The sequence below is a fragment of the Pan troglodytes genome, chromosome 16 (genome assembly GCF_028858775.2).
Source record: "Pan troglodytes isolate AG18354 chromosome 16, NHGRI_mPanTro3-v2.0_pri, whole genome shotgun sequence".
Classification (NCBI taxonomy): Eukaryota; Metazoa; Chordata; class Mammalia; order Primates; family Hominidae; genus Pan; species Pan troglodytes.
The window spans coordinates 61,239,969-61,266,388 of NC_072414.2; the positions used below are offsets into that span (position 1 = coordinate 61,239,969).

General features: G+C 36.9%; 1 protein-coding gene across 2 annotated transcripts in view; it reads left to right on the top strand.

Annotated features, from left to right (window-relative positions):
• The window catches only part of GLCE (glucuronic acid epimerase), a 111,654-nt gene that overhangs the window by 75,696 nt on the left and 9,538 nt on the right, over positions 1-26,420 (top strand). For both annotated transcript variants that reach the window (XM_001174876.6, XM_063794182.1), the window contains 2 exons: positions 19,545-20,143; positions 24,839-25,081. In XM_001174876.6, coding sequence (XP_001174876.2) covers positions 19,558-20,143; positions 24,839-25,081 — 829 coding nt within the window. In that variant the 5' untranslated portion in view covers positions 19,545-19,557. The remainder of the gene's footprint in view (positions 1-19,544; positions 20,144-24,838; positions 25,082-26,420) is intronic.

Below are 26,420 nucleotides of genomic sequence, written 5' to 3' on the forward strand. Positions count from 1 at the left end.
ATAACCTGTTTAGTTTTAAAATTTCTGGATTATTATGGCATTCTCTGGAGTCATATGGCCTTCTAACGAGTTCATAGATTCCTTAGTTTTAGATATGAGATACATGATTGAAGGTTGTGAGCCCTTTGTTAGAAATTGGAGATGAATTTGTTGATTGCTTTCAAAATTTGGAGATGACATTTGAGACATGCCTTTTAAAAAAATTAGCATGTAGTAGTAGTAGTAGTAGGAAATAAATGACATAAAAAGTACAGGGAAATGTAGTATAATGGCAAACACTGGACTAAGATAAATTTGGGTTCTGAGCCTATAATCTGGTTTCATTTTCCAGCTGTATCTCTTAAGAGATTTTGGACAAGTTGAGACTTGAAAAAACTAGTAACCGCTCTAAAAGAAAAATGGAACTTACATTTCCACATTCTTGAGTATATACATGTATCTCATTTAGTTCTCAAGACACCTGTGAGGTACCTGTGAGCTAGATAGTACTAGTGCTAGTGTACTAATGAGAAAACCGTGATTCAGAGAAGTGAAATAACTGGCAGTGGAAGAAAAGCTAGTAAGTGATTGAGTCAACAGTTGACTCTATATCAGTTTCCTTATCTGAAAAACGAAGGTAATACCACTTTGTAGTTATGAGAATTAAGTGGGATTACATTAATAAGGACTCAAAACTGCTGCTAGTCTCTTCCTCTACCCCCCTTTTTATAAAGGTCCCCAATTCCCAGTCTCTTGACCTGCCATTCTGTTAACTATTAATTACTAAGAGAAATTTATAATATGGATATTACTCTTATGTATCTTTAAAATGGCAAAAGATTATGCAGTGTCTGAAGGCTGTATATTAAATGTTTCTTTTTATCATAAACATTAGAAAAAACATTACTTCAAATTGCAAGTAGAATTTGCAGTATTGTTTATTCTACCAGATTATCCTTACATGTTGCCATTAGCATATTCTCACAATCATTTTTTCTGATATCATGCTTTCTGCATTGCTTTGTGAAGTAGCTCAAAACTGCATTCTATATTAAAAAATTATCCTAATAATAACTCATTTAAAAACCAATTTGGGGCTGGGTGCGGTGGCTCATGTCTGTAATCCCAGCACTTTGGGAGGCCAAGGCAGGTGGATCACCTGAGGTCAGGAGTTCAAGACCAGCCTGGCCAACATGGTGAAACCCCGTCTCTACTAAAAGTACAAAAAAAATCAGCCAAGCATGGTGGCGCACACCTGTAATCCCAGCTACTTGTGAGGCTGAGGCAGGAGAATCGCTTGAACCCAGGAGGCAGAGGTTGCAGTGAGCCGAGAATGTGCCACTGCACTCCAGCCCAGGTGACTGACAAGACTCTGTCTCCAAAAAAATTTAAAAAAAAAATTGGGCACTGATTTCTTCCACATATAATTTCTTCTGCATAGCTAATACTCTGTATCTTATGATTTTTAAAATTACTATAAGCAGGCTTCTTGATGAACCTTTCTCCTTTAGACATTCCAGTTTGCAGGATGGCGCCAAACTTGGTAAAAGATGTTTCATAAAAACTTATTGTCAACAACTATTCTATAGAACCTGTGTTTGAACCATGCAGAGTAAACACATCATTAAGTTTTCTTTTTCTTGGCTTTCCTAATGAGTGGAGAAATCTTAACACAGCTGGAGAAGCCTGGAACTCCTTTCTGAGCTGATTTATATACATAGCATATGCTTAGTTTGACACATTGCTTAGAAGCAAGCAGAGAGCTTTTAAAGTTAAGTGCTATACAGTACTTCAAAGAACATTTTAGCTACACTGTAATTGTTCAGCTTTTCTGGATACAAAGCATCTCTTTGCTGTTAAAAAAACATTCCTGTCTCACTTTTTTATGTTATGGCTTTCAATGCTAGAGAAAAGTAAGCTGAATGTATTTAAAAGCTCTTTTTAAAAACATATTTTAGTTTCAGAAGCTGATGCATAATGCTAGTAGTTTAAGATTGTGTCTGCACAACCAAGGGTAAATCTTTCTGCTCTTATGTAGTTGGTGTGAAAGTATATGGTGACTTGGAGCCATAATATGATACTATGGTCTGATGTAAAGAATTTACACTTCAAAGCCAGATTAAATCTAGGTTTAAATCCCACTATGTGCTCACTAATAATTTTTCTTCAGCAAAGTTAAGAACTACTCAGTTTCTTCAACCATATGTGGGTGATAAAAAAAAATCTTCTTAGGGTTTGATTTCAATAACCGAAAGTATATCTAATGCTTAGCATATATGGTAAAACTACTCGTTAAACCTTTCCTTTTTCTGTGACCTTCCCCACCCTCCCAAAAAGGAACAACTTCCTTTCTCATTGAAATGAATATTTTTTTAGCCTAAATATGTTTTATTAAGGTTTGAGGATAAATGAGAGTAGCAGGGTTGACCTACTTATGGAGTGCTGATGATGATTTTCATTCAGCACAAGCTCTGGATTGTGGGAAGAATAGGTTGCCATACAGGTAACAAAACCCAATAGAATAGTTTGAAAATGAACATACATAACTATAAACATGGCGACAAAATACATGCCTTCAGTGTGTCTGAATAAGGCATGTTTGAGTGGAATGCCTGAATAGGCATTGATAGAGGGAAATATATATATAAATAAAAAATGCCCTGCATCTTCAAGGAATTCAATCTAGAGAAAAATACCCACAGATTCATAATTACTTGCAAACCAGACTTGAAGAATTTGTGTAATTGAGATATAGTAAAGGGCTACATGGGGAGAGAGTGATTAATTTGTACATTGAGAAACTTTCTGGTGAGATGGTATGACAGAGACTGTGGGTTTCCTCCCAGGGTCTGTTTTCTCCTTAATAATAGAATCCGGTTTTTCCCACTTGGCATGTGGCTGCCTAGAACAGAGGTGCCTCCTAGCTTCCCTTGCAGCTAGAGGTGGCCATGTGACTAAGATTTGACTAATGAAATGTTGGAAATGTTGTGTGAAGCTTGAGGAAAGTCTCATTAGTTTGAATTAGTTCTACTGAGAGATGTGCTGTTTTGCCCTTCTGCCTTTCTTTTTCTTTCTGGGATACAACACAGACATGATGGCTGAGGCTTCAGTAGCTTTCTTGGGGCATAAGGTGATGTAGAAAGATAGAAAGCACCTAGGTCCTTGATGAGCACATAGCTGCATATATGCTCCAGACTGCCTATTTCTAGATATATTTTATATGAGTGAAAACCCAAGCTGGAACATAAGATGGTTTATTTCTGGTGTCTGTTACTAATAGCAAAACCTGTTCCTCACAGGTACAGATAGCAGTGTGGTACAAGCATCTGACTCCCTCTAACCCCACATCTAGTTACCACTGAAATGACTATAAATATATCTAAATAGAGTGTACCAGCATTGAAAACACCAAAAAGGAAGTGTTCACATACCTGAAATACCAACATCCCAAGAAAAAGAAATAACTGCAGTAGGTTGAAATGTATCAAATATGTTAAAAATCTGTGAGTTCATATGTTACTTTTTTTAAAAGCTCCTTATGTTTGGGGACTAGGGAGCCAATTCATTATTTTGAAAATTGATAAAGATTTAATCATTAATTCTGCCCTTCCCATACAAACTGTATATCTCAGGGTAACCAAGTAGTTGGCAAGAGCAAGATTTTCTTTATAGAAATATTTTAACTATACATTAAGAAGGTCTGATAGAATATCACCCATTTTGCAACTTTTAATGAAACAGTCATCAGTGATTGCTAAAAGTAATATTGGGTGAACTGCTAAAGGATAACTTTATAATGGCTTTCCTCTTGTTTTTGGGCTACAACACAGACATGGCTGAGGCTTTAGTAGCTTTCTTGGGTCATATAATGGCTTTATAATGGATTAGGCTGAAAATAGGGATTAATCTTAACATCATAAAAAGAGAGACAGTTGAACATTATATACTTCCTGATGAAAGTTCACATCTCTATCATGAAGTATCCTTGTGAAAAATCAAACCCTACTTTTATCAAACCTCTAGATATCTAGTAACTGATATATAAGAAATATTGAGGAGACAGACTCTGAAATAAGATTCTGCAACCTTAAAAATACAGGAATGTTGCACTCAACACCAGGGCAAAAGCACATACTCTTGATATAAAAGGTTACTTCTGTAACAAGAAAATTGTAGAAAACATTTTTTTATGCTTGTAGATTTTTTAAATTGTGGAGTCTTTGGAGTGAGATGTAGAAAATAAGTTCATAAGGCAGCAGGCGGGGATGAAAGTGGGGGCTAGCTAACGGGGAGGCATACATTAAAAGGGTGTTGGATATTAATAAGTAAGGCCTATAGGATGGAAACTGAAAAATGCAATATCCGAATAAGAAACAATAAAATAGAAACTAAATAGGCAGTATATAGATTAAACTGTACCAGAAGCAACAGAGAGTGGATTAGAAAATTGTATTAGTGATGCAGACTACAAATTTGAGAAGCTCTCCCAAAATACAGAGGAAAAGGGGGAGAAGAGATGAAAAAAGAAAATTTGAAGAAAAAGATGATTGACATAAAGGATAGAGTACAGAGATCCAATATATACAATTGACATTTTGGAAGAGACCAGAACAAATTCAACAGGAACAATTATTAAACACACTATGGGATAAAAACTTTTCTGAGATGAAGGATGACCTGAGCCTGCAATTCAAGCAGGCTTGTTGCCAAACACCAGGAAAAATTAATGAAAACAGCCTAACAACTAAAGCTATTCTGGTGAAACTTTGTACTTTCTCTTGTTAAAATCATCATCGTCGTCGTCATCATCATCATCATGATCGTCAGGCATCCAGGAAGGGAGAAAAACAAGAAAACATACAAGTTGTTCACAAGGAAAGAAAAGATGGACTAGCTTTAGATTGATTGTTCTTATCATTAAACATCGGCTTGTTCTTGCCATTAAACAGTTGAGCAGTGTATACAGAGTTCTGTAGGCAATTTGGACCCTAAAATTCTTTATTCAGCCAAGTTGTTTGATGAAGAAGCAACACATATTTTCAATTCTGCAAGACTTCAAAATATATACCACCCACCTACCCTTCTAAAAGAATTATTTCAAAACATACTGTAGCTGAGAGATTCTGCAACATACAGGCAAAAGCCAAAACTTACAAATTTTTTCCAAGCATGACTTTAGGGCTTAGCTAACTCTTGAATCACTGCTTTGTAAATTGATTGAAGAGTTAACTAAAGTCATTCTCACTGGAGCACAAACTAATTATTCTGCAAAAATCAATATGCTAGTGACCCTAATTTTCAGAATTGCCTAAGATAGTTCTGAGTTTGGGCAGCATATGTATTTCCACTTGCACATAGTACCTACTTTATGCATATGGTATATTACAGTGGTTCTCAAAGTGTGATCTCCTGACCAGAAGCATAGGTTTCACCTGGAACTTGATAGAAAAGCAGGTTTTTAGGTCTCTACCTAGATTTAGTAAATCAGAAACTGTGGGGTTTGTGAACAGCAATCTGTGTTTGAACGAACCTTCTAGGTAATTCTAATGCCCAGTGAAATTTAGAGCCAGTTGTATTGGTTCTCAGACCAAATTAATCATCAGAATCACTTGTGTAAGACTTTGAAACGTCTTTTCCCAGTCCAGATGAGACTTAATTATCTGGATTTGGAAATCACTGGTCTGATAAAGCTTAGAACCAAAAGACCACCTTATCAATTTCTGAGCCTTAGTATTTTCTATTGTAAAATAGCACTCATTTTCCTGACCATTTCATTGGATTGTTGCAGAAATTAAATGAAGAAATGAATGTAAAAGTACTTTGCAGTGTAGATAAGGAAATCCATAGCTACAAGTTCATTATCCTGTGTTTGAAAAGGGCCTCACTTAATGGTTGTTAATATTCTCTTGGAGACCAGTATATACCATCTGTGTTGGGCTTCAGTGAAGTTGGGCTTCACTGAAGTGAACTTCAGTGAAGTTCTCCCCATGCACCACTTTCTAGTATCTTTCCCTTTCCTAACTAAACTACCTGCCACACTACTTTTTATTTGATTTTCAAATTCAATTATTATATTTATTTTACCACCTTTTCAATGTGGATTTTTTTCACTTGTTTTCTGTATGTTCAAGTCTTGTATCTTCAAGGTTCTAAGTTATTTGAGAGCGGAAATCGTTTCTATATATATTTTTATTTTCCTCAGTATCAGATGTTAAGCTAAGCTATGCATCTATATATCTATATACTATAGATATATAGTAATACTAAGTAAAATGCTTCATTCATTGAATTTAGTCTGTTCATTAGCTCATTGTCATTAACTGCTGTAGGAATTGATGAGGATTTTCTTTTTCTATTTGATTAATTTAGTGCTTTGATGCAAACAACTTTCCTTCTACTAGTATGAAAAAGTGGTTGGTCTGGAACCAGTCAACATCTGTACTTCTTAAAATTATTTTTTTAAAGGTTCACCATATTATTCTTTCTGCCTAGTTTATGGTTGCTGAAGTTAAGAAAACTGGAACTAGGTGTGGTAGCTCATGCCTGTAATCCCAGCACTTTGGGAAGCCGAGGCAGGGGGTGTTGCTTGAGTTCAGAAGTTCAAGACCAGTCTGGGAAACATAGTGAGACTTCATCTCTACTAAAAATAAAAATAAAAAATAAAAATTAGCCAAGCATGATGGTGTGCACCTGTAGTCCCAGCTACCCAGGAGGCTAAGGCAGGAGGATCACTTGAGTCCAAGAGATTGCAGCTACAGTGAGCTATGAGCATGGCACTGCACTCCAGCCTGGGTGACAGAGTGAGAGATCCTGTCCAAAAAAAAAAAAAAAGAAAGAAAAAGAAAGAAATGAAAAGAAAGGAGAAAGGAAAGAAAAAAAGAAAACTGGAATTGCTTTGGTGTCCTGTTAGGGGTAAGACTAAGATTTTCCTACAAAAGTATGTCAGGTAGGAGGCCCAGTAGGCTTAGAATATGAATTTCCACACCTGAGCTAATAGAAGCCACCAGGTGGTCTCAGGTCTCCTTATGAGTAAAGTGCAATAACCACGAATGTGTCTTCCCCCAACTTCTAGTTCTGTTCTGCATTTTTATTTATACATTATCTTTAAAGGCTAATAAAATTAGCTTTCCTTAGATGGTTCTCCTTTATCTCCATAGTGTTGAAATTTTTTATTTTTGTTTTGCTTTTTCGTTTCATAGCTTCAAAGCCGATTTATTGGCTCGGCTCAGTGGCTCACACCTGTAATCCCAGCACTTTGGGAGGCTAAAAGGATCACTTGAGCCCGGGAGTTCAAGACCAGGCTGGGTAACTAATGAGACCGCCCCCATCTCAAAAAAAAAAAAAAAAGCCAATTTGTGTTGCATGACATGAGCAAATAGATTTGACCTTTGGTGTCACTGGTGATTTTCATTCTAAGGGTAATTACAATCTGTATTCAAGATTATATGTTCTTGCCAGAAATTAAACTAAGTAGAAAAAAAAAGTTAAAGCTTTTTATTCCCCTTGACTTCTTGCCTTTTTTTATTATTATTTTTATTTTTGCTATGGCTAATAAAAAGTCATAGAATAAAATAATTAAAAAAAAAAAAAAGACAGGGTCTCAGGTCACCCAGGCTGGTCTCGAACTCCTGGCTTCAAGTCATCCTCCCACCTTGGTTTCCCAAAGTGCTGGGATGACAGGCGTGAGCCACCATGCCCAGCCCAAAAAATAGCTTTATCTTTAGATTCTTCTTTTTTACACCCTAATTTCTTGTACTGTTAGTTACTCATATATACTGCCACCTTGGGGCTTTCAGAACATGAGTACATTTTCAAAGCCTCAGATTAACATGGGGAAGGTTTTGCTTCAACGAGCTATACCAGAATATCATAATAATTATGACAGAAATAAGGTATTATAATGCATTTGTAAGCTATTGCTGGATTTGTGGGGCCAGTGAGGATCCTGTTGTCAAGAGCTTAATTATTCTAAGCCACCTGGGGACCAGGTAGCTTTCTTAGAATAAAATACATAACATTCACAATCATGACTCTCATTTCTGTCCCTTTCTAATATTAATATGGCATTTAATTATACTGTTAGATTTAAAGAAAATTCAAAAATTTCAGTAGCTTCATTCAGAAATGCTAATACATTTTTAGAACAACTAGATAACTTTTCCTAAAATTATGTTTACCTGTGTGAACTGTTGATTTATGGTAAAATTAAACTTTAACCAAAACAAGACCTGTGAATGTCTGAATTCAGTTCGCAGTCTAGTAACCTGTTATAAGTTAAAATCTTCTGGGGAAGGGGAGTATTCAGCTTCTGAAATATAATATTTATATATCTGTTCTAAGATACCCTGTGACATATCAGAGCACAGCCTTTGGAGTCAGACTGAAAAACTGGAGTTAAAATACCATTCTTAATACTAGATATGTGAACCATCAAATAATCATGTGGCTTCAGGTAAATTACTTAACATCACAATGCCTTAGTTTCATCATCTGTAAGTAGGGAACGCACAAAATTTTTTATCAGATTTAAGTTCTCGTCTTGGCTTTGTTCCTGTTCTTTTCCTTTAGTAAATCTTTTTGTGGGTTCTTATGCCTTAGTCTTTTCATCTATGAAATTCAAATAATATAATTTACTATAGGAATACATTGGAGATACTGCAGATTCAGTTCCAGACCACCATAATGTGAATATTACAATAAAGTGACTCACACACATTTTTTGGTTTCCCAGTGCTTATAAAAGTTATGTTTATTCTGTACTGTAGTCTGTTAAGTGTAGAATAGCATTATGTCTAAAAAATATACATACCTGGCCGGGTGCAGTGACTCACAGCTGTAATCCCAGCACTTTGGGAGGCCAAGGTGGGGAGGATCACTTGAGGTCAGGAGTTCAAGATCAGCCTGGCCAACATGGTGAAACCCTATCTCTACTAAAAATGCAAAAATTAGCCAGGCGTGGTGGCGTATGCCCGTAATCCCAGCTACTCGGGAGGCTGAGGCACAAGAATCGCTTGAACCCGGGAGTTAGAGGTTTCAGTGAGCCGAGATCACATCACTGCACTCCAGCCTGGGAGACAGAGCAAGACTCTGTCTCAAAAAAAAAAAAAAAAAAAAAAAAGTACATACCTTAATTTAAAAATACTTTATTGCTTAAAAATTGTTAGAGATTATCTGAGCCTTTAGCAAGTCATAATCTTTTTACTGGTGGAGGGTCTTCCCTTGATGTTGATGGCTGCTAAATGCTCAGGGTGGTGGTTGCTGAAGATTGTGGTAGTGGTGGGAATTTCTTAAAATAAGACAACGATGAAGTTTGCCACATAGAATGAGTCTTCCTTTCATGAAAGATTTATCTGTATCATTCCATGCCATTTGATAGCATTTTATCCACAACAGAACTTCTTTCAAAATTGGAGTCAATCCTCCCAAACCCTGCTGTTGCTTTATTGACTAAGTTTATGTGATATTCCAAATCCTTTGTTGTCATTTCTTTTTCTTTTCTTTTTTGTTTTTTGAGACAGAGTCTCACTCTGTCATCTAGGCTGGAGTGCAGGGGCACCGTGTGAGCTCACTGCAACCTCCGTCTCCTGGATTCAAGCAATTCTTCTGCCTCAGCCTCCCAAGTAGCTGGGATTACAGGTGCCCACCACCACGCCCGGCTAATTTTTATATTTTTAGTAGAGACAGGGTTTCACCACGTTGGCCAGGCTGCTTTCGAACTCCTTACCTCAGGTAATCTGCCCGCCTCGGCCTCCTAAAGTACTGGGTTTACAGGCGTGAGCCACTGCGCCCGGCCAGTCGTTTCAACAATGTTCATGGCATCTTCACCAGGTGTAGATTCCATCTCAAGAAACCACTTTCTTTGCTCATGCATGAGATTGCAGCAATTCACCCCCTTCTTCAGACTCTACTTCTAATTCTGGTTCTCTTGCTGTTTTCACCACATCTGTAGTTACTTCCTCCACTGAAGTTTTGAACCCCTCAAAGTCATCCATGAAGGTGGGAATCAACTTACAAACTCTGTTCATGTTGATATTTTGACCTCCTCCCATGAGTCATGAATATTCTTAATGGCATCTAGAATGGTGGATCCTTTCCAGCAGGTTTTCAATTTATTTTACCTAGATCCATCAGAGGAATCACCATCTATGGCCAGCTATAGTGTTACAAAATGTATTTATTAAATACTAAGACCTGAAAGTTGGCTGGGTGTGGTGGCTCACACCTGTAATCCCAGCACTTTGGGAGGCTGAGGTGGGTGGATCACGAGTTCAGGAGTTTGAGACCAGCCTGGCCAACACAGTGAAACCCTGTCTCTACTAAAACTATAAAAATTAGCCAGCCATGGTGGCACATGCCTCTAATCCCAGCTACTCAGGAGGCTGAGGCAGAAGAATCACTTGAATCCGGGAGGCAGAGGTTGCAGTGAGCCGAGATCATGCCACTGCACTCCAGCCTGGGCGATACAGTGAGACTCCATCTCAAAAAAAAAAAAAAAAAAAAAAGACATGAAAGTCAAATTGCTTTTTGATCTATGGGCTGCAGAATGAATGTTGTGTTAGCAGGCATGGATAAAGCATTAATCTCGTTGTACATCTCCATCAGAGCTCTTGGGTGACCAGCTGCATGTCAATGGGCAGTAACATTTTGAAGGGAATCTTTTTTTCTGAGCAGTAGGTCTCAACAGTGGGCTTCAGATATTCAGTAAACCATGTCGTAAACAGATGTGCTGTCATCCAGGCTTTGTTGTTCCATTTATAGAGTGCAGGAGGAGTAGATTTAGCATAATTCTTAAGGGCTCTAGTATTTTCAGAATTATAAAGGAGCATTGGCCTCAACTTAAAGTCACCAGTTGCATTAGCCCCTAACGAGAGTCAGCTGGTGCTTTGAAGCCAGGCATTGACTTCTCTCTAGCTATGAAAGTCCTAGATGGCATCTTCTTCTAATAGAAGACTGCTTTGTCTACATTGAAAATCTGTTTAGTGTGGCTGCTTTCATCAATGATCTTAGCTAGAGCTTCTGAATAACTTGCTGTAGCTTCTACATCAGCACTTGCTGCTTTACCTTGTACCTGATAAACCAGCCTCTGCTAGCTTCCAACTTTTCTTCTGCAGCTTCCTCACCTCTCTCAGCCTTCATAAAATTGAAGAGGGTTAGGGCTTTGCTGTGGATTATTAGGCTTTGGTTTCAGGGAATATTGTGGCTGGTTTGACCTTAAGACCGCCAAAATTTTCTCCATTATCAGCAATAAGGCTGTTTCACTTTCTTTTCATTCATGTGTTCACTGGAGTAGCAATTTTAACTTCCATCAAGAACTTTTCCATTGCTATCACAGCTTGGCTTTTTGGCACAAGAGGTCTAGCTTTTAGCCTATTTTGGCTTTAGACATGCCCTCCTCACTGAGCTTAATCATTTCTAGCTTTTGTTTTAAAGTGAGAGACATGTGGCTCTTCCTTTCACTTGAATAGTTACTGGTCATTGTAGAGTTATTAATTGGCCTAATGTCCATATTGTTGTGTCTCAGAAAATAGCAAGGCCCAAGGAGAAGGTCAGAAACAGGCAATCGGGGAACAGCTGGTCATTGGAGCAGTCAGAACACACACAACATTTATCAATAAAGGTTGCCATTTTTTATGAGTACAGTTAATAGTACCCCAAAACAATTAAAATAGCAACATTGAAGATCACTGATCACAGATCACCGTAACAGATATAATTATGAGAAAATATTAGAAATACTGTGAGAATTCAGTAACATAAAGCATGTCCATATATATACCCACTACTCAGTTTCCTTGGGATTTTTTTCCTAGAAATACAATCTTATTTGAAGTATTATGAGCACTTGTATCACAGATCATTTCAATTTTGTTACTAAAAAATAAAAGGGACTTGCAAAATTTCCTTCCTGTTTTGCCTTATTGTGAGTAGCTACCAGAGAATTCTACTTGTTTATATTACTGGAAGGATCCTAACAACCAAAAATATTAGGCAGTTCTCCTTTGAGTTACATCTATCACTGGATATTTAACAATTTGACTGTATAATTTAAATCTTGGTCTATTAAGCAGTAAACAGATGGAACATTACTAACAGCAGTAATTAAATTATAAATCTGTTTTAAAATCGGCCAATATACACCATCACAGTCCGTATTCTGTTATGTCAGTTATGTTCGTTTTTATTTGGATTACAATTTCTGAATACCCAAATATTGGAAAGAAAACAAAGTTGTCTGGTTCAAATGTCTGTTTTTTATCTTTTTAATTATATAGGCCAAGTGCTTGCCTGCTTGCTTGCTTCCTTTCAAGAAAGGAAGGAAAGGAGGGAGCAACGGAGAGGAAAGAATATTTAACAATGTTCATTTATTCAACAAACCGTTAATGAATGTCTACTCTGAGCTAGGCACAGTTTTTTTTTGCCCCCTCACTCTGTCGCCCAGGCTGGAGTGCAATGGCGATCTCAGCTCACGGCAATTCTCCTGCCTCAGCCTCCCAAGTAGCTGGGACAACAGGTGCACACCACCACGCCCAGCTAATATTTTGTATTTTTAGTACAGATGGGGTTTCACCATGTTGACCAGGCTGGTCTCAAACTCCTGACCTTGTCAAGTGATCCTCCCACCTCGGCCTCCCAAAGTGCTGGGATTACAGGCATGAGCCAAGCTAGGTGCATTTCTAAGTATTGGGGATAAAACAGTGGCCAGGAGAAGCAAAACCCCAGCCCTCATGGAATTTGCATTCTAGTGGATTGGGGATGAATAATTTAAATGTATAATATGTCAAATGGTGATAAATGCTATGAAGAAAAATAAAACTGAGTAAGGACCTAGAGAATGATGGGGTGAGAACTGGTATTTTAGATAAGGTGGCCAGGGAAGCCCTTTCTAATACATTGGCATTTAAGCAGTGACCTGAATGAAGTGAGAGAGCCATCCAAATGGATATCTGGGGAAATAGAGTGCTAGGCATGGGGAATGACAAGTGCAAATACCCTGACTTGGGAGCATGCTTAACTGTCAATCTTCAATTCATTCTACCTGGAAGCTTTTCTTAACACCTTAAAAGGTTAAGGTGTTTTATAGCATAGTCTACATAACTTTTTTTTTACAGTTCTTAAATCTTAGCATTATTATTTTTTCTGCCTGCGAATCTGTCCTTTAGAGACATGGATAATGCCTTACCTGCCACATAGTAGCTGCTGAACAAATATTGATCAAAACAATCAGTGAGTTTGATTATTTGTTGAGCAATTACTATTTCATCTACTCACTCAGTATCAATAAATTATTTTTTAATTAAGAGTAAGCATTCTTCTCAATCAAGGAATTATAGGAAACATAAATAGATGTGTAAGTAGATAAGAGAAATAATAAGCAGGGAAGCCTTGGCCTACATTATTCAGAGGGAAAAAAAGCCAATAACAATGTAAATGAATATTTAAAAAACCTATTGAAAGGTTGTTCTTTACTGAAATATAACCTTCATATTTTGAAAGCTCATGATGCTATCCATAGTTCCTGATATTTAGTGAATTACTCTAATAGTTACTTGAAGTAACTAGGAAAATAAATCTGAAAAGTAAAGTATCACAGAAAAGATGTTTGAATTGCAAATCACTTTAGAATAGAACAATTTGCTTTCCAAAAAAAACCCTAAGAGTTATGTTTTATTTTCCCTAATTTTTAACTATTTCTACAAAGAAGTTTTTCCACAGTTTCTTTATGATGCTTACTGCATGACATTTTCTGTTTTAGATCTCCAGCGTTATAAGACCTGATTTTTATTGGATTCTATTTCTAATGAAATAAATCTTTAGGGTCAGCAGTAGGTGAGGTTTCAAGATTTTTTTTTAATTTATGAGTTTTTCATTTGTTTGTTTTACCTAAAACATCAATCTATTTTGTAGATGTGGCAAAAGCTTCAAAATAAGTAGGAAGCCTCTCACCACTCAAAGTTACCATCATTTATACCTAGCAGAATGTCAGTGCAATCTACTTCTTGAAATTTCAGAGTGTCTGTGTCAGTTTTCTATAATTTGGCAACATTATAATGAAATTACTGAGTTTCTCTTTAGATGAGCCTATTTTTTAGTTAATACTGTATGTCAACACTCAGAGATTTCCTTCTCTTCATCCTCCTTCGATCTCTCTTATCATCCCCGCCCCTCTGAAAAAAACCCGTGCCCATTCGAAAGCTAAAATTTTCTACAAATTTTTAACTGACTTACATTTTTTTCTTTCAATATTTTAACAAAGTTAACCTTGCCCTTCTTAGTTTTTCATTATTTTTTTTTAAGAGACAGGATCTCGCTGTGTTGCCCAGGCTGGAATACAGTGGCTCTTCACAGGCGCAATCCCACTACTGATCATCACACTCCATTTCCAGCCTGGGCTGGTTCATCCCTCCTTAGGCAACTTGGTGGTTCTCTACTCCCGGGAGGTCATCATACTGATGGCAAACTTAATGTGGACACCCGATCGGCATAGCACCCTATAGCCCAGAACTCCTGGGCTCAAGTGATCCTACCCCAGTCCCAAGTAGCTGAGACTGCAAGCACATGCCATTTTTTATAGTTAAAAAAAAAAAAAAAACAGCGTGGTCATGGAAAATTAGAAAATAAAGACCTATATATGCATTGTTTACTTAAAATAAGATAATACTAAATGTGCTGTTCTGTAACCTATATTTTTCAGTTAACAGTCTTCATTTCAGTATCTTTCCATTTTATCAAGTCCATTGTTGAATTTCCCAGTCCAGAACCAAGTTTCACATCTGGTTGTTATGTCCCTAAGTCTCTTTAAAAAACACACACACACAAAACAGCCCCCTCCTTTTTTATTTTCATATCACTTATTGAGTTGAGGAGACAGGACCAGCTGTCCTGCAGGATGTCTCACCTTCCAGAAGTGTCTGGTTGCTTCCTCCTTTAACTTGTTCCTCTATCCCTTGTATTTCCTGTTAACCAGAGATTAAATTTTATGTCCTGAGAGATCTAAGTGAAACATTTTGGGCTGGAATGTATGGTAAGTGATATATTTTTTATTATGACTTATCAGGAGACAGCTTCTGGATGGGTCACAATTAAGGAGACTAAAGTTGACCACTGAATTAGGGTATGACTATCTGATCCTTTCACTGTCAAGTTTAATCTTTTTCTTCTTTCAACTAGAAAATAACGTATTTGGTGTTACTTTGCACAGTATGAATCTCTAGGTCATGGCAAACATATACCTGCATTTAACACTTGCCTGAATCTGTAATATCATGAGGGATTACATAATGCTAATTTTCTGATTTTTTTAAAAAAATTTACTTCTTATTATTAGATAGGCTTTTGCAAAACAGAGTATTTTATTTACTAGGGTTATTGATTTGTTCTGAAATATGGTTGCTCCTACAAAGACAAGTAAATAATTTTTTTCACTCAGTTGCCAATTTTTGTCAGCTCAGAAGATTAGGTAAGTTTTTTGCTGGCTTTCTCCTTTTTAAATATTATTGCAGATTCATGGATTTTTATTGCTTCGTTGTGTTTCAGTCTACTTCACTCATAATTATTACAAATTTGACTCATAGGAAAGAGGACCTTTTAGACTGATTCCTGTGTCTTTTTGCCATGATGTTATATATTTATGGAAATGTTTAAACAAAAGTATATAGTGAGTGGTATACTGAACCTCCAATATATCTGTCACTCTCAGTTTTAGCAATTAGCAATAATTTTCTAATTTTATCTGTCTCCTGCTGCTTTTTTGACACCCTTGATTTTTATCTCATTGGTAGTTGAAAGTTTGTTTTCTGGTGTGGCAAGGTGTCCCATCCCTAGACCTGGAATTACTCATTTCTTTAAGAAGCCCTGATTGTCTTTAGTAACGAATGGCATCAGACAATAAAACCTGGACATAAGGATTATTGGAAGTTTTTAAATTTGATTTTTCTTTATTTTCCCATCGTGTGCTTCAACATATTGGTAGCTGTGTTAGTTTGTTCTTGCATTGCTGTAAAGGAATACCTGAGACTGGGTAATTTATTTTTTTAAAAAAAAGAGGCTTAAAATTGGCTCACAATTCTGCAGGCTATACAAACATGGTGCCAGCATCCACTCAGCTTCTGGGGAGGCCTCAGGGAGCTTTTACTCATGGCAGAAGGCAAAGCTGGAGCAGGCAGGTCACATGGCCAGGGCAGGAGCCAAGGGAGTATGGGCAGTGCTTTTAAGCAATCAGATCTCACGCAAACTCATTCATCATCAAGGGGATGGCGCTAAGCCATTCAAGAGGGATGCACCCCCATGATCCAAACACCTCCTCCCAGACCCCACCTCCAACACTGAACATTACATTTCAACATGAGATTTGGGTGGGGACAAATGCCCAAACTATATCAGTAGCCTTGTTCCATAAGCAGGGTTGCAGGCATGCGAGTAGTGGAGGAAGGGCACTTCTCAAAGATAGGATAAAAAGCTGTATATTTCTATATTAGTTGGTCAAAATGTAAGGCGTAGCTGACAGATTACTCAGCTGTTGACATGTAAGTGTTTTTAATGAAGGATTAAAAAAAAAAAAAACACCATTTAGTGTTATCAGTTTGCCCCCACTGCAATATAAGGAAACCCTCAATTTATATGACTTCTAAAGTTTTGTTTGTTACACACTTTGGTTTCTCATAGTAATAATGCAGATGATGAATTATTCTCAGTTAATAGGGTTAAAAATGTATTATTGGGTTTCCACTTCTTAAAATCTGTATTCACCTCCTTTCCCTTCTGATGCCCCAGCAAAATAAAATGTTTAAAAATCAGAAATGAAGAAGCCAGTAACAGTAAATAGGAGGACTACCCAAGGATGATAGTTGAACAGATTTCCAGATCTCTAGTTGAGTACCAGTAGGCCCAACTATACCCTCTTCTCCCCTCCTCATACCTCTTTCACCCCTACACTTGAATACAGATAGCTGGCAAGAATCCCAGGCAAACACTAGGCAGATTTTCTTTACAGAGCATGAGAAAGACGAAGGCTTCTAAAGTGTGTGCTGTGTTCGTGTAACAAAAGAGAAAACACCATCTTCTTTCTGGCATTTGAAAGGTCTGCTGGCTCCCCACCCCCTCACCCTGTGGGAACACTGCCAGTCAGCTTATGTCCAGCCCACACAGAGCTCCCTCTTTTTATCCCCTCCAGGGGAACAATCTAGCCAAAATCAGACTATCTTCAAAATAACACAGGAAATCTTTGTTGGCTAATGAGTCATTCTCCCTTAAATGTGAATGAGTAACCGAAGATCACCAGGCATGGTAGGAAAAACTAATGGCATGAAAGACTAAATAACCAGGAAAATGGCCAGTGGAAAAAGTAAAACTAATAAGAAAGAACTTTATTTTAAAAAAAGAAGAATAAATCATCTAATATATTCAGAGATCCAAGAAGATACTACATCTATTAAACAAGAATAGGAGGACACAAGTTTTTAGATTGAAAGGGCACACCAAGCACTGAAATAGAGAATCAAACATGGTACTGTGACACATCTCAAAACTGCAGAATTCCTAGGATAAACAAAGATCCCGGAAGAAATCACACACATAGTAACAAGTAAGAGACTGAAATCAAACCCCTTATGAATAACTCTTAATGATTTAAGACAGTAAAGTATTGCCTACAACATTTAGAAAGAAAATAATATGCAACCATGGATTCTACAACCTGCCAAACTATTAATCAAGGGTGAGAGCAGAATACAGTTGTTTTCAGACGCTGAAGGGTGCAAAGTTTGCCTTCCATTGGAAGTAAAAGAAATGAATGAATTACACATTCACCATCAACTTCTTGAGAAACGGAAGTTTAGCATTTGATTTTTTTTAATATATCATTGCTGCCAAAAGGGTTGAGGGGAAAATGAGAAGGGGGGATTAAAAACGATAAAATTAGTTGTTGATTCACACCATACAATAAATTACAGAGCTCCTGTGGCAAACGGCAGTTAAACTACTCCCTTTACTCTCATCAGGCTGAAATGTATCATACATTATACGTATAACTATCCATAATTTCCCATGTTTCCCAATCATCCCAGCAAAAAGTAACCCAGGACTACTTGCATTGCAATCACAACAGGCTCATACACCATATGGCCAGAAGAAGCAACAGCATCACATTTTCCTCCCATCAGGACTGGAATGACATGATCTGACTTAAATTTAAGAGCATCATTCTGACTGCTGTGTTAAGAATAGACTTGAGGGTGGAGTAGTAGGGTAAGCGTAGAAGGAGAGAGACCAGTTTGAATATAACTGCTGTGTTCCAGGTGAAAGATGACAGTGATTCTGACATGGTAGTAACAATGTAGTTGGTGAAAAGAGGTCAGATTCTGGGTATAATTTGAAGGTAGAGCCAACAGAATTTCCTGACTTATGGGATATTGAGTGAATAAGAAAGGGTCAAGATTTTTAGTCTGAGCAGTAGGAAGGGTGGAACAGATTGAGGAAAAGATTGGGAGTTAAGTTTTGGATGTTATTTCAGAAATTTATTTGACCTCCAAATAAAGATATATGTATTTGGATATACGTATCTGCAGCTCTGAAGAAAGACCTGGCCTGGCGAGAGAATTTGGGGATAGTCAGCCTTGTATTTAAAGGCATGAGGTTGGGTGAGATCAAAGTGAATAGAGTGAATAGAGATAAAGAAGTTCAAAAGACTGGGGCCCTAAGGTACTCTAACATTTAAGAATTAGGGAGATGAAAAGGAAGACTCAAAGAAGAGAAGAACAGCCAGTGGGATTTTAGGAGAACCAAAAGAGAATGGTGCCCTAGAAACCATGGGAAGAAAATGTTTCAAGAAGGAAAGAGCCATTGACTATTTTATGCTGTTAGGAGGTCAAGTAGGATGAGCACTAAAAATTCATTGTTGGATTTAGCAACATGGATGTTGGTGTTTACCTTGAAAAGGTCTACTGTGTTTTTTCAGACAGCTACTAAGGTGTTAGGACATAAATACTTGTACATAAGTAGTTATTTGGCCCTAACTATTAAATAAATGCTACATGTTGAGCATCCCAAGTTCAGAAATCGAAAATACAAAATGCTTCAAAATCAAGAACTTTTTAAGCATCAACGTGATGCTCTAAAGAAATACTCAGTGAAGCGTTTCAGATTTTAGATCTGGGGTGCTGAACTGTTAAGTGTAATGCAGATATTCCCAAATCTGAGAAAAATCCAAAATCCAAAACCCTTCTGGTCCCAAGCATTTTGGGTACAGCATACTCAAACTGTATTAGGTATTTCTTTTGGCCTAGGGGGCATTGTGAAAAATTACTGAGATACCAAGGGAGCCACAAACTAAGAAAGTTTGAACATCTCTGCTTTAGAAGCTTGTGCTAACTAAGGATTTCACCAAAAGGAGGAAGCACTTCTTACCTTTTTTTGTGCTGAAAAGTTTGAGTTTGCAATTTTAAATCTGATCCAAAATTGTCCTAATACAGTTGTTCAACATTTAAAAAAAAAAAAAGCAAAGAAAACTTTATCCTATGAAATGCCGGTAGTACATCTTTGCATGATTTTTTTTCTTCTTGCCTCCATAGGTATGGTCTGAATATGCGTTGCTTGGCAGCTCGGGTCAACTATAAGACTTTGATTATTATCTGCGCACTCTTCACTTTGGTCACAGTACTTTTGTGGAATAAGTGTTCCAGTGACAAAGCGATCCAGTTTCCACGGCGTTCGAGTAGTGGCTTCAGAGTGGATGGGTTTGAAAAAAGAGCAGCAGCATCTGAGAGTAACAACTATATGAACCACGTGGCCAAACAACAGTCTGAGGAAGCATTCCCTCAGGAACAGCAGAAAGCACCCCCTGTTGTTGGGGGCTTCAATAGCAATGTGGGAAGTAAGGTGTTAGGGCTCAAATATGAAGAAATTGACTGTCTCATAAATGATGAACACACAATTAAAGGGAGACGAGAGGGGAACGAAGTCTTTCTTCCATTCACTTGGGTTGAGAAATATTTTGATGTTTATGGAAAGGTGGTTCAGTATGATGGCTATGATCGGTTTGAATTCTCTCATAGCTATTCCAAAGTCTATGCACAGAGAGCCCCCTATCACCCCGATGGTGTGTTTATGTCTTTTGAAGGCTACAATGTGGAAGTCCGAGACAGAGTCAAGTGCATAAGTGGGGTTGAAGGTTGGTATCTGTCTGCTTCACTTGCATTTTTCAAGCATGATTGTGTTGAGGAATAAGAAAATGTTGTTAATTATACAACAAGTACATAGCTTACTGTCAAAAGACCTTTCATCACTCTAGTTTAGCAGGGAGGAACAGGTTAAGCCTGAACCTAGGGCAACTTTCTAGATGCTATGACTTAAGGGCTGCCATAAGACCAAACCTGGGCAAATAGAATTATTTTATTAACCTAACTCAGAATCTAAAATTCTCACCAGTAAGGTAAAGGCACTGTTTCTCCGGAAGTTTGCGTTAAAATATATAGCTAGAATCCTGTGAGAGATGGGAAAGGGAGAGAGACCATCCAGTGGACCCATCAATGTACCAGTGTGGTCTGGTTACCTAATGAGTCAGGTGTCATCTCTGGAAGGAGGTTTCAAGTCTTCAGAACAAGACAATATGTAGATGCTTTTTCTCTGGACTTATACTGAACTCCTAGTCTATTACATTTTTCATTGTCTTTAAAACCTGGGGCAGTAAGAGTTCCTTGTGGATACAATTAATATGCTTTGGAATTTGCTTTTCAAACCAGAAAGCCAAATTGAATTTGACTTTAAAGTATATCACTTAAACAGAGGAAAGAGCTTAATATGTTTGAGATTTCTTGGTTTGGGTTTTACTTTCCTCATTTTGTTATAAAGTGATTTTAAGATCTTAGTATTTTAAAATCTGTATTGAAATAAGTTTTTAACTAACTAAATATATATTTTTTGCTCTGGAAAGAAGTTTGTGCTCACTTGGTGACCATGTGGATGTTTTCAGACTCCCACAGACCGAAGGATTATAGCCCACCCATGTCTGTGAAGTTAATGGTGTGTTTATTCATCCAGTTGGAAATTGGAATTTACATATCTGATGCAGGAGTTTTCTCCTTTGTTTTTACGACTTAGATAAATTTTTTATAATATCTTTTTCTCTTATTTTGAGACAGAATCTCACTCTGTCACCCAGGCCTGGAGTGCAGTGACACTGTCATGGCTTACTGCAGTCTTGATCTCCCAGGCTCAAGTGATCCTCCCACCTCAGCCTCCCAAGTAGCTGGGACTATAGGCATGCTCCACCATGCCCAGCTAATTTTTTAAAATTTATTTTTTGTAAAAACAGTGTCTCACTGTGTTGTCCAGGCTTGTGTGAAACTCCTGGACTCAAGCAGTCCTCCCACCTTAGCCTCCCAAAGTGCTGGAATCACAAACATGAGGCACTGTGCCTGGCCAATATCCTTACCAAATGTTTAGAAGAGAGAAGCGACCAGATTCACCTATACTCTTACCACCTCAATATAATTATTATTATTTTTATATATTCTCTGGAGGCCTTTGTACTTAGACATATGTTTTAGCATAATCGTAATGATGTTTACTATACAGTGATTCAGGAGAGTAATAGAGATTTCAAAGATATTCAGAGTCAAACCTTTTTTTCAGCAGTTTTTTAAATGCATGAAATTAATAGGTGCCTAAATTCTAAAATAAAAAAGTAAAAAGTACCCATAACCACTATTAATATTTTGACTTTTTTTCCCCATTCTTTTTGTTGTTGTAGAAATATATTTTTATTTTATTTTATTTTATTTTATTTTTAACTTTTAAGTTCAGGGGTACATGTGCAGTTTTGTTATATAGGTAACTTCATGTCATGGAGATTTGTTTTACAGATTATTTTGTCACCCAGGTATTAAGCCTAGGACCCATCAGTTATTTTTCTGATCCTCGCCCGCCACCTACCCTCTACCCTCCAGTAGGCCCCAATGTGTGTTGTTCCCCTCTATGTGTCCATGTGTTTTCATCATTTAGCTCCCACTTAGAAGTGAGAACATGCAGTATTTGGTTTTCTGTTCCTGCGTTGGTTTGCTAAGGATAATGGCCCCTCGCTCCATCCATATTTCTACAAAGCACGTGATCTCTTTCTTTTTTATGGCTGCATAGTAGAAATGCATCTTTAAAAAAAATTCAGATCATACTGTATGGTCAATTTTTATTCTGATATTTTCTACTTAACGTGTTTCAACTATTTCTCCTCACTGAATATTTATTGAACATTTTAATAACTAATATTTGTAGTAAGGACATGCCATGATATATGTAATGTATGAGACCCTTCTCTTTAGTTGTACACTTAGGTCATTTCCAGGTTTTTTATGTTTTTTAATTAATGTTTTATATTTAATTTTTGTGGGTACATAGTAGGTGTATGTATTTATGGGGTGTATTAGATATTTTGATACAGGCATGCAATGTATAATAATCATCACATCAGGGTTAATGGTGTATCCATCACCTCAAACATTTATCCTTTCTTAGTGTTACAAACAATCCAGTAATATTCTTTCAGTTATTTTTAAATATATAATAAATTAAGATCAAGTGAATAAAATCTGGTATTTGGTAGCACAAAGGGTGACTAACTATATTTCCATTTTTTTGCTATTATAAATGTTACAGATTTTCATTGTTAATCTTTATTTGCTATTTTAATTTTATTCTCATTGTAGTGTATTCCTATTCTGAGAATATAATTAACTGCCATGTCAAATAACCTGCCAAACCTTTGTACTGTTTTGCCAGCCATTTTCCAGAAAGGTGGAACTTGCTCATGCTTCCAGCAGCAGAGTATGAGGGTGCCGTTTTCACCCAACTCTTGCCATCATGGAACATTGTTTTTTTGTCTGTTGGTTACAGAGGGATATTATAATTTTCTCTCTTTAACAACTAGTGAGGTCAGATATCTTTTTCTTATGCTTTTTGCCGTATTTTCATGTTCTTTACCCCTTTTTCGAATGTGATAAGTGGAGTTTTTTAAAAATGTATTTGTGTGAACTTATGTAGTAAGGGTAGCAGTACTCATATTTGTTAGAGCTATTTCTTCAATCTGGTTGTCTTTTCATTTTATATATGATTTGTTGGTTTTAGAAGTTTTTAGTTCCATTTATTAAACTTATGGGGTTTTTTGGATCTTTGTACCTCTTCTTTTTATGCTTAGAAAGGCACTTGCCACACCACATTATGATCAGCTTTTCACTTTTAGTTTCTCTGATAGTTTTATGGTTTCATTTTTTTACGTTTAACTTTTTTAGTTCTGCTAAATTGATTTATATTTTGGCAAATGGTACAAGGTCACAGCCTAATTTTAAACCTTTTTCCCCAATATGTATTGAATCATCTCTTTTCCCACTGAGTTTGATGGAATATTCGTCATTATACTAAATTCTTAGGAGTACTAGAATGTGTTTCTGGACTACTACTTGGTTTCATTGATCAGTCCCAGTTCTTGTGCCAGTTGCACATTATTGTAGTCACCACTCATGTTTAATGAGGTTGTATAAACCACCTTTTATTAATTGATAATAATTCTATTTGAATTACAGAGGGGATCCCCCTCTTGGAGGAAAGGTACAAATGTTAAAAAGCTTATCTGTAGCCTACCTAATTCTGTAAACATTGTTTTGAATCTACAACAAAACACATAAAATTTTGTAGATTCCCAGTCTCTGCTGTGCTCATCAGATTCTTATTAATTTTAGAACTACAGATAGTAGTTTATCTCTCAATACATACGTGATTCAACCATACAACATTATGTAAATGTAGGATTTGTAGCTCCTAAGTAGTAAATTACTAAGAAAAACACTAATACCCAACATTTAAAAGTTGTACTTAGAACTTTACATAAGGTAATCCATTAATGAATTATTTCAAGAATCTGTGGTAAAATATACAAACTAAATTCATGTTTTAAAAAACACTTCTTAAGAATTACATTTTAACAGGAAAGATATGAAAAAGAATTTCAAGCTGTGTTTATATTTTAAATTGCCAAGTCACAACTGGCTTTTTTTTTTTTTTTTTTTGAGACAGAGTCTTGCTCCATCATCCAGGCTGGAGGGCAGTGGCGCCATCTCGGCTCACTGCAACCCCCGCCTCCTGGGTTCAAGTGATTCTCCTGTCTCAGCCTCCCAAATAGCTGGGATTACAGGTACCTGCCACCACCCCCAGCTAACTTTTTGTATGTTAGTAGAGACGGGGTTTCACCGTGTTGCCCAGGCTGGTCTCAAACTCCTGAGCTCAGGCAGTCCACCCACCTCGGCCTCCCAAAGTGCTAGGATTACAGGCATGAGCCACCGTGCCTGGCCACAACTGGCTTTTTAAGCAAATACATTAACCATCAGATGACATACCTAATTAGTAGACCACACTTTGACATTGGAGGGAAAGATGAGTATGTAGTAACTTGACTGTTAAGTATAAATGTTTAAGAAAATTTCAGGATTAATATTGAAAATAGAACTGTGGTGACATTAGCTATACGCATCTAAATTGTGCAGAATTTGAATGTAGGAAACAGGATTATGAAACATGACATCTGTAGCCATGAGCAAAAGTAACACACACAAAAAGCCAGTCCTTAAAAGGTAATTTATAGCGTTGCACTATTTGTTAACAAATAATGAATGAGAGTGAAAGAATACTTAATTTTTGTTTTTCACATCTGGTTAATTTGGTACTAGATCTGGTCATTATGAGAGCAGTATTATAAGGAAGCCCACAACTTCCTGATAACCCTGTAAGATCCCCCAGAAGTAAATCAGTGAGGAATGGTATTAGGAATAGGCTTGTAATGTCTGGATATGATTATTCATTTTGTTTCTCTATTTTATAGGTGTGCCATTATCTACACAATGGGGACCTCAAGGCTATTTCTATCCAATCCAGATTGCACAGTATGGATTAAGTCATTACAGCAAGAATCTAACTGAGAAACCTCCTCACATAGAGGTATATGAAACAGCAGAAGACAGAGACAAAAACAAGCCTAATGACTGGACTGTGCCAAAGGGCTGCTTTATGGCGAATGTGGCTGATAAGTCTAGATTCACCAATGTCAAACAGTTTATTGCACCAGGTAAGTTATGTGTTATATGTGCCTGCTAATTTTATGTTGACTTATGGGACCCTGATAGTCCCTTAAAATTTTAATATGGTTTAAAAAAACACATAAGCAGACCCTTTATATTACATATATAAAGTAACAAATGGTGTCACCCCAATGAAATCTCTAAAAAAGATACAGCTAAAAAGTCAAGGTTATAAAAAGGAATATTTACTATGTAAAGAGCCAAGCCATAGATTGAATGGTAAGGTCCAGGTTACTGCACAATGTGTACCTGCCTCCAGGGGTCTATATCTGATAGGAATGAAGTTCCTCCATTTAATATGTCAGTACAGTATAGTTTAATTTTTAAACTTTTGCAGTAAATAGAATGGTTTTAAGGAGACAGCCATCTTTTCCTTTGCCTATTTTTTGCCAATAGCTTTTAATTTTTTCAGGATAATAGAGCGTTACCAAAGAGGCCTGTTTCCCATATTGGATTTTGTTAATGTAGTAGATTATCTCAAACTTCATGTAAAGTCATTTTCATTAATAAAATAATTAACAAAATCAAATTAACTTTATGCAACATTTCCCCTTTTACTAAGACAGTCTCATTAATTAGAATGTAATGCATTTTCCTGCACTAATCAATATCAATGAGAATTAATGAGTCCATTACTTAAGAAGACAATGAAATAATTTTAGTTAGCACCTCAGGTTTAATTCTCTATGGGGGAATGTTTTCAAGTACGGAACTTGTTCCCCCTCCCACCAATCTTGCAGTTGGTAAATAAAAAGAGAGGAAAGGTTATAAGACCTCTTCTGTATTCTCTCCTTGTTCTTCATAATTTACAGACCCTGAAAGCCACAATACAAACCTACTCATTCTAGATAGCCTTAAGTAATGAATTTATGAGTACTGAATGCAGTGCAAATAATAGATGACCTTTAATTTTTATTCTGTCACTAGAACTCCTTTTCTCCCATGGCATTCTGTGATATTCTGGTACACAGAGCATCTTTGCTTATTGTAAACAACAGGTTTGGCTGAGTGAGAAAGTACAACTAAATGTTTAAGAATATTTAGCTTGTGATACCTAAGAGGTTATTGCAACAGGAAATGATTAGACTATGCAAAAGAACTTTAGGGTGCACTCAAGAAACTTATTTTTGCACTAGTTAATAATGGTTGTCTGGATTAGGGTGGAATCAGCAGCCCTCACCTTGATCTCCTTGAGTGTTTGGAAGGTTTTCTAGGACAGTCTTATGAACTCTGTCCTATTTAGAGCAACAGATTTCATTGTGCACTTTTGGGTGCTTTGAGTAATACAAAAGATAGGTCCCCACATCTTAAATGAGGGATCCTCAC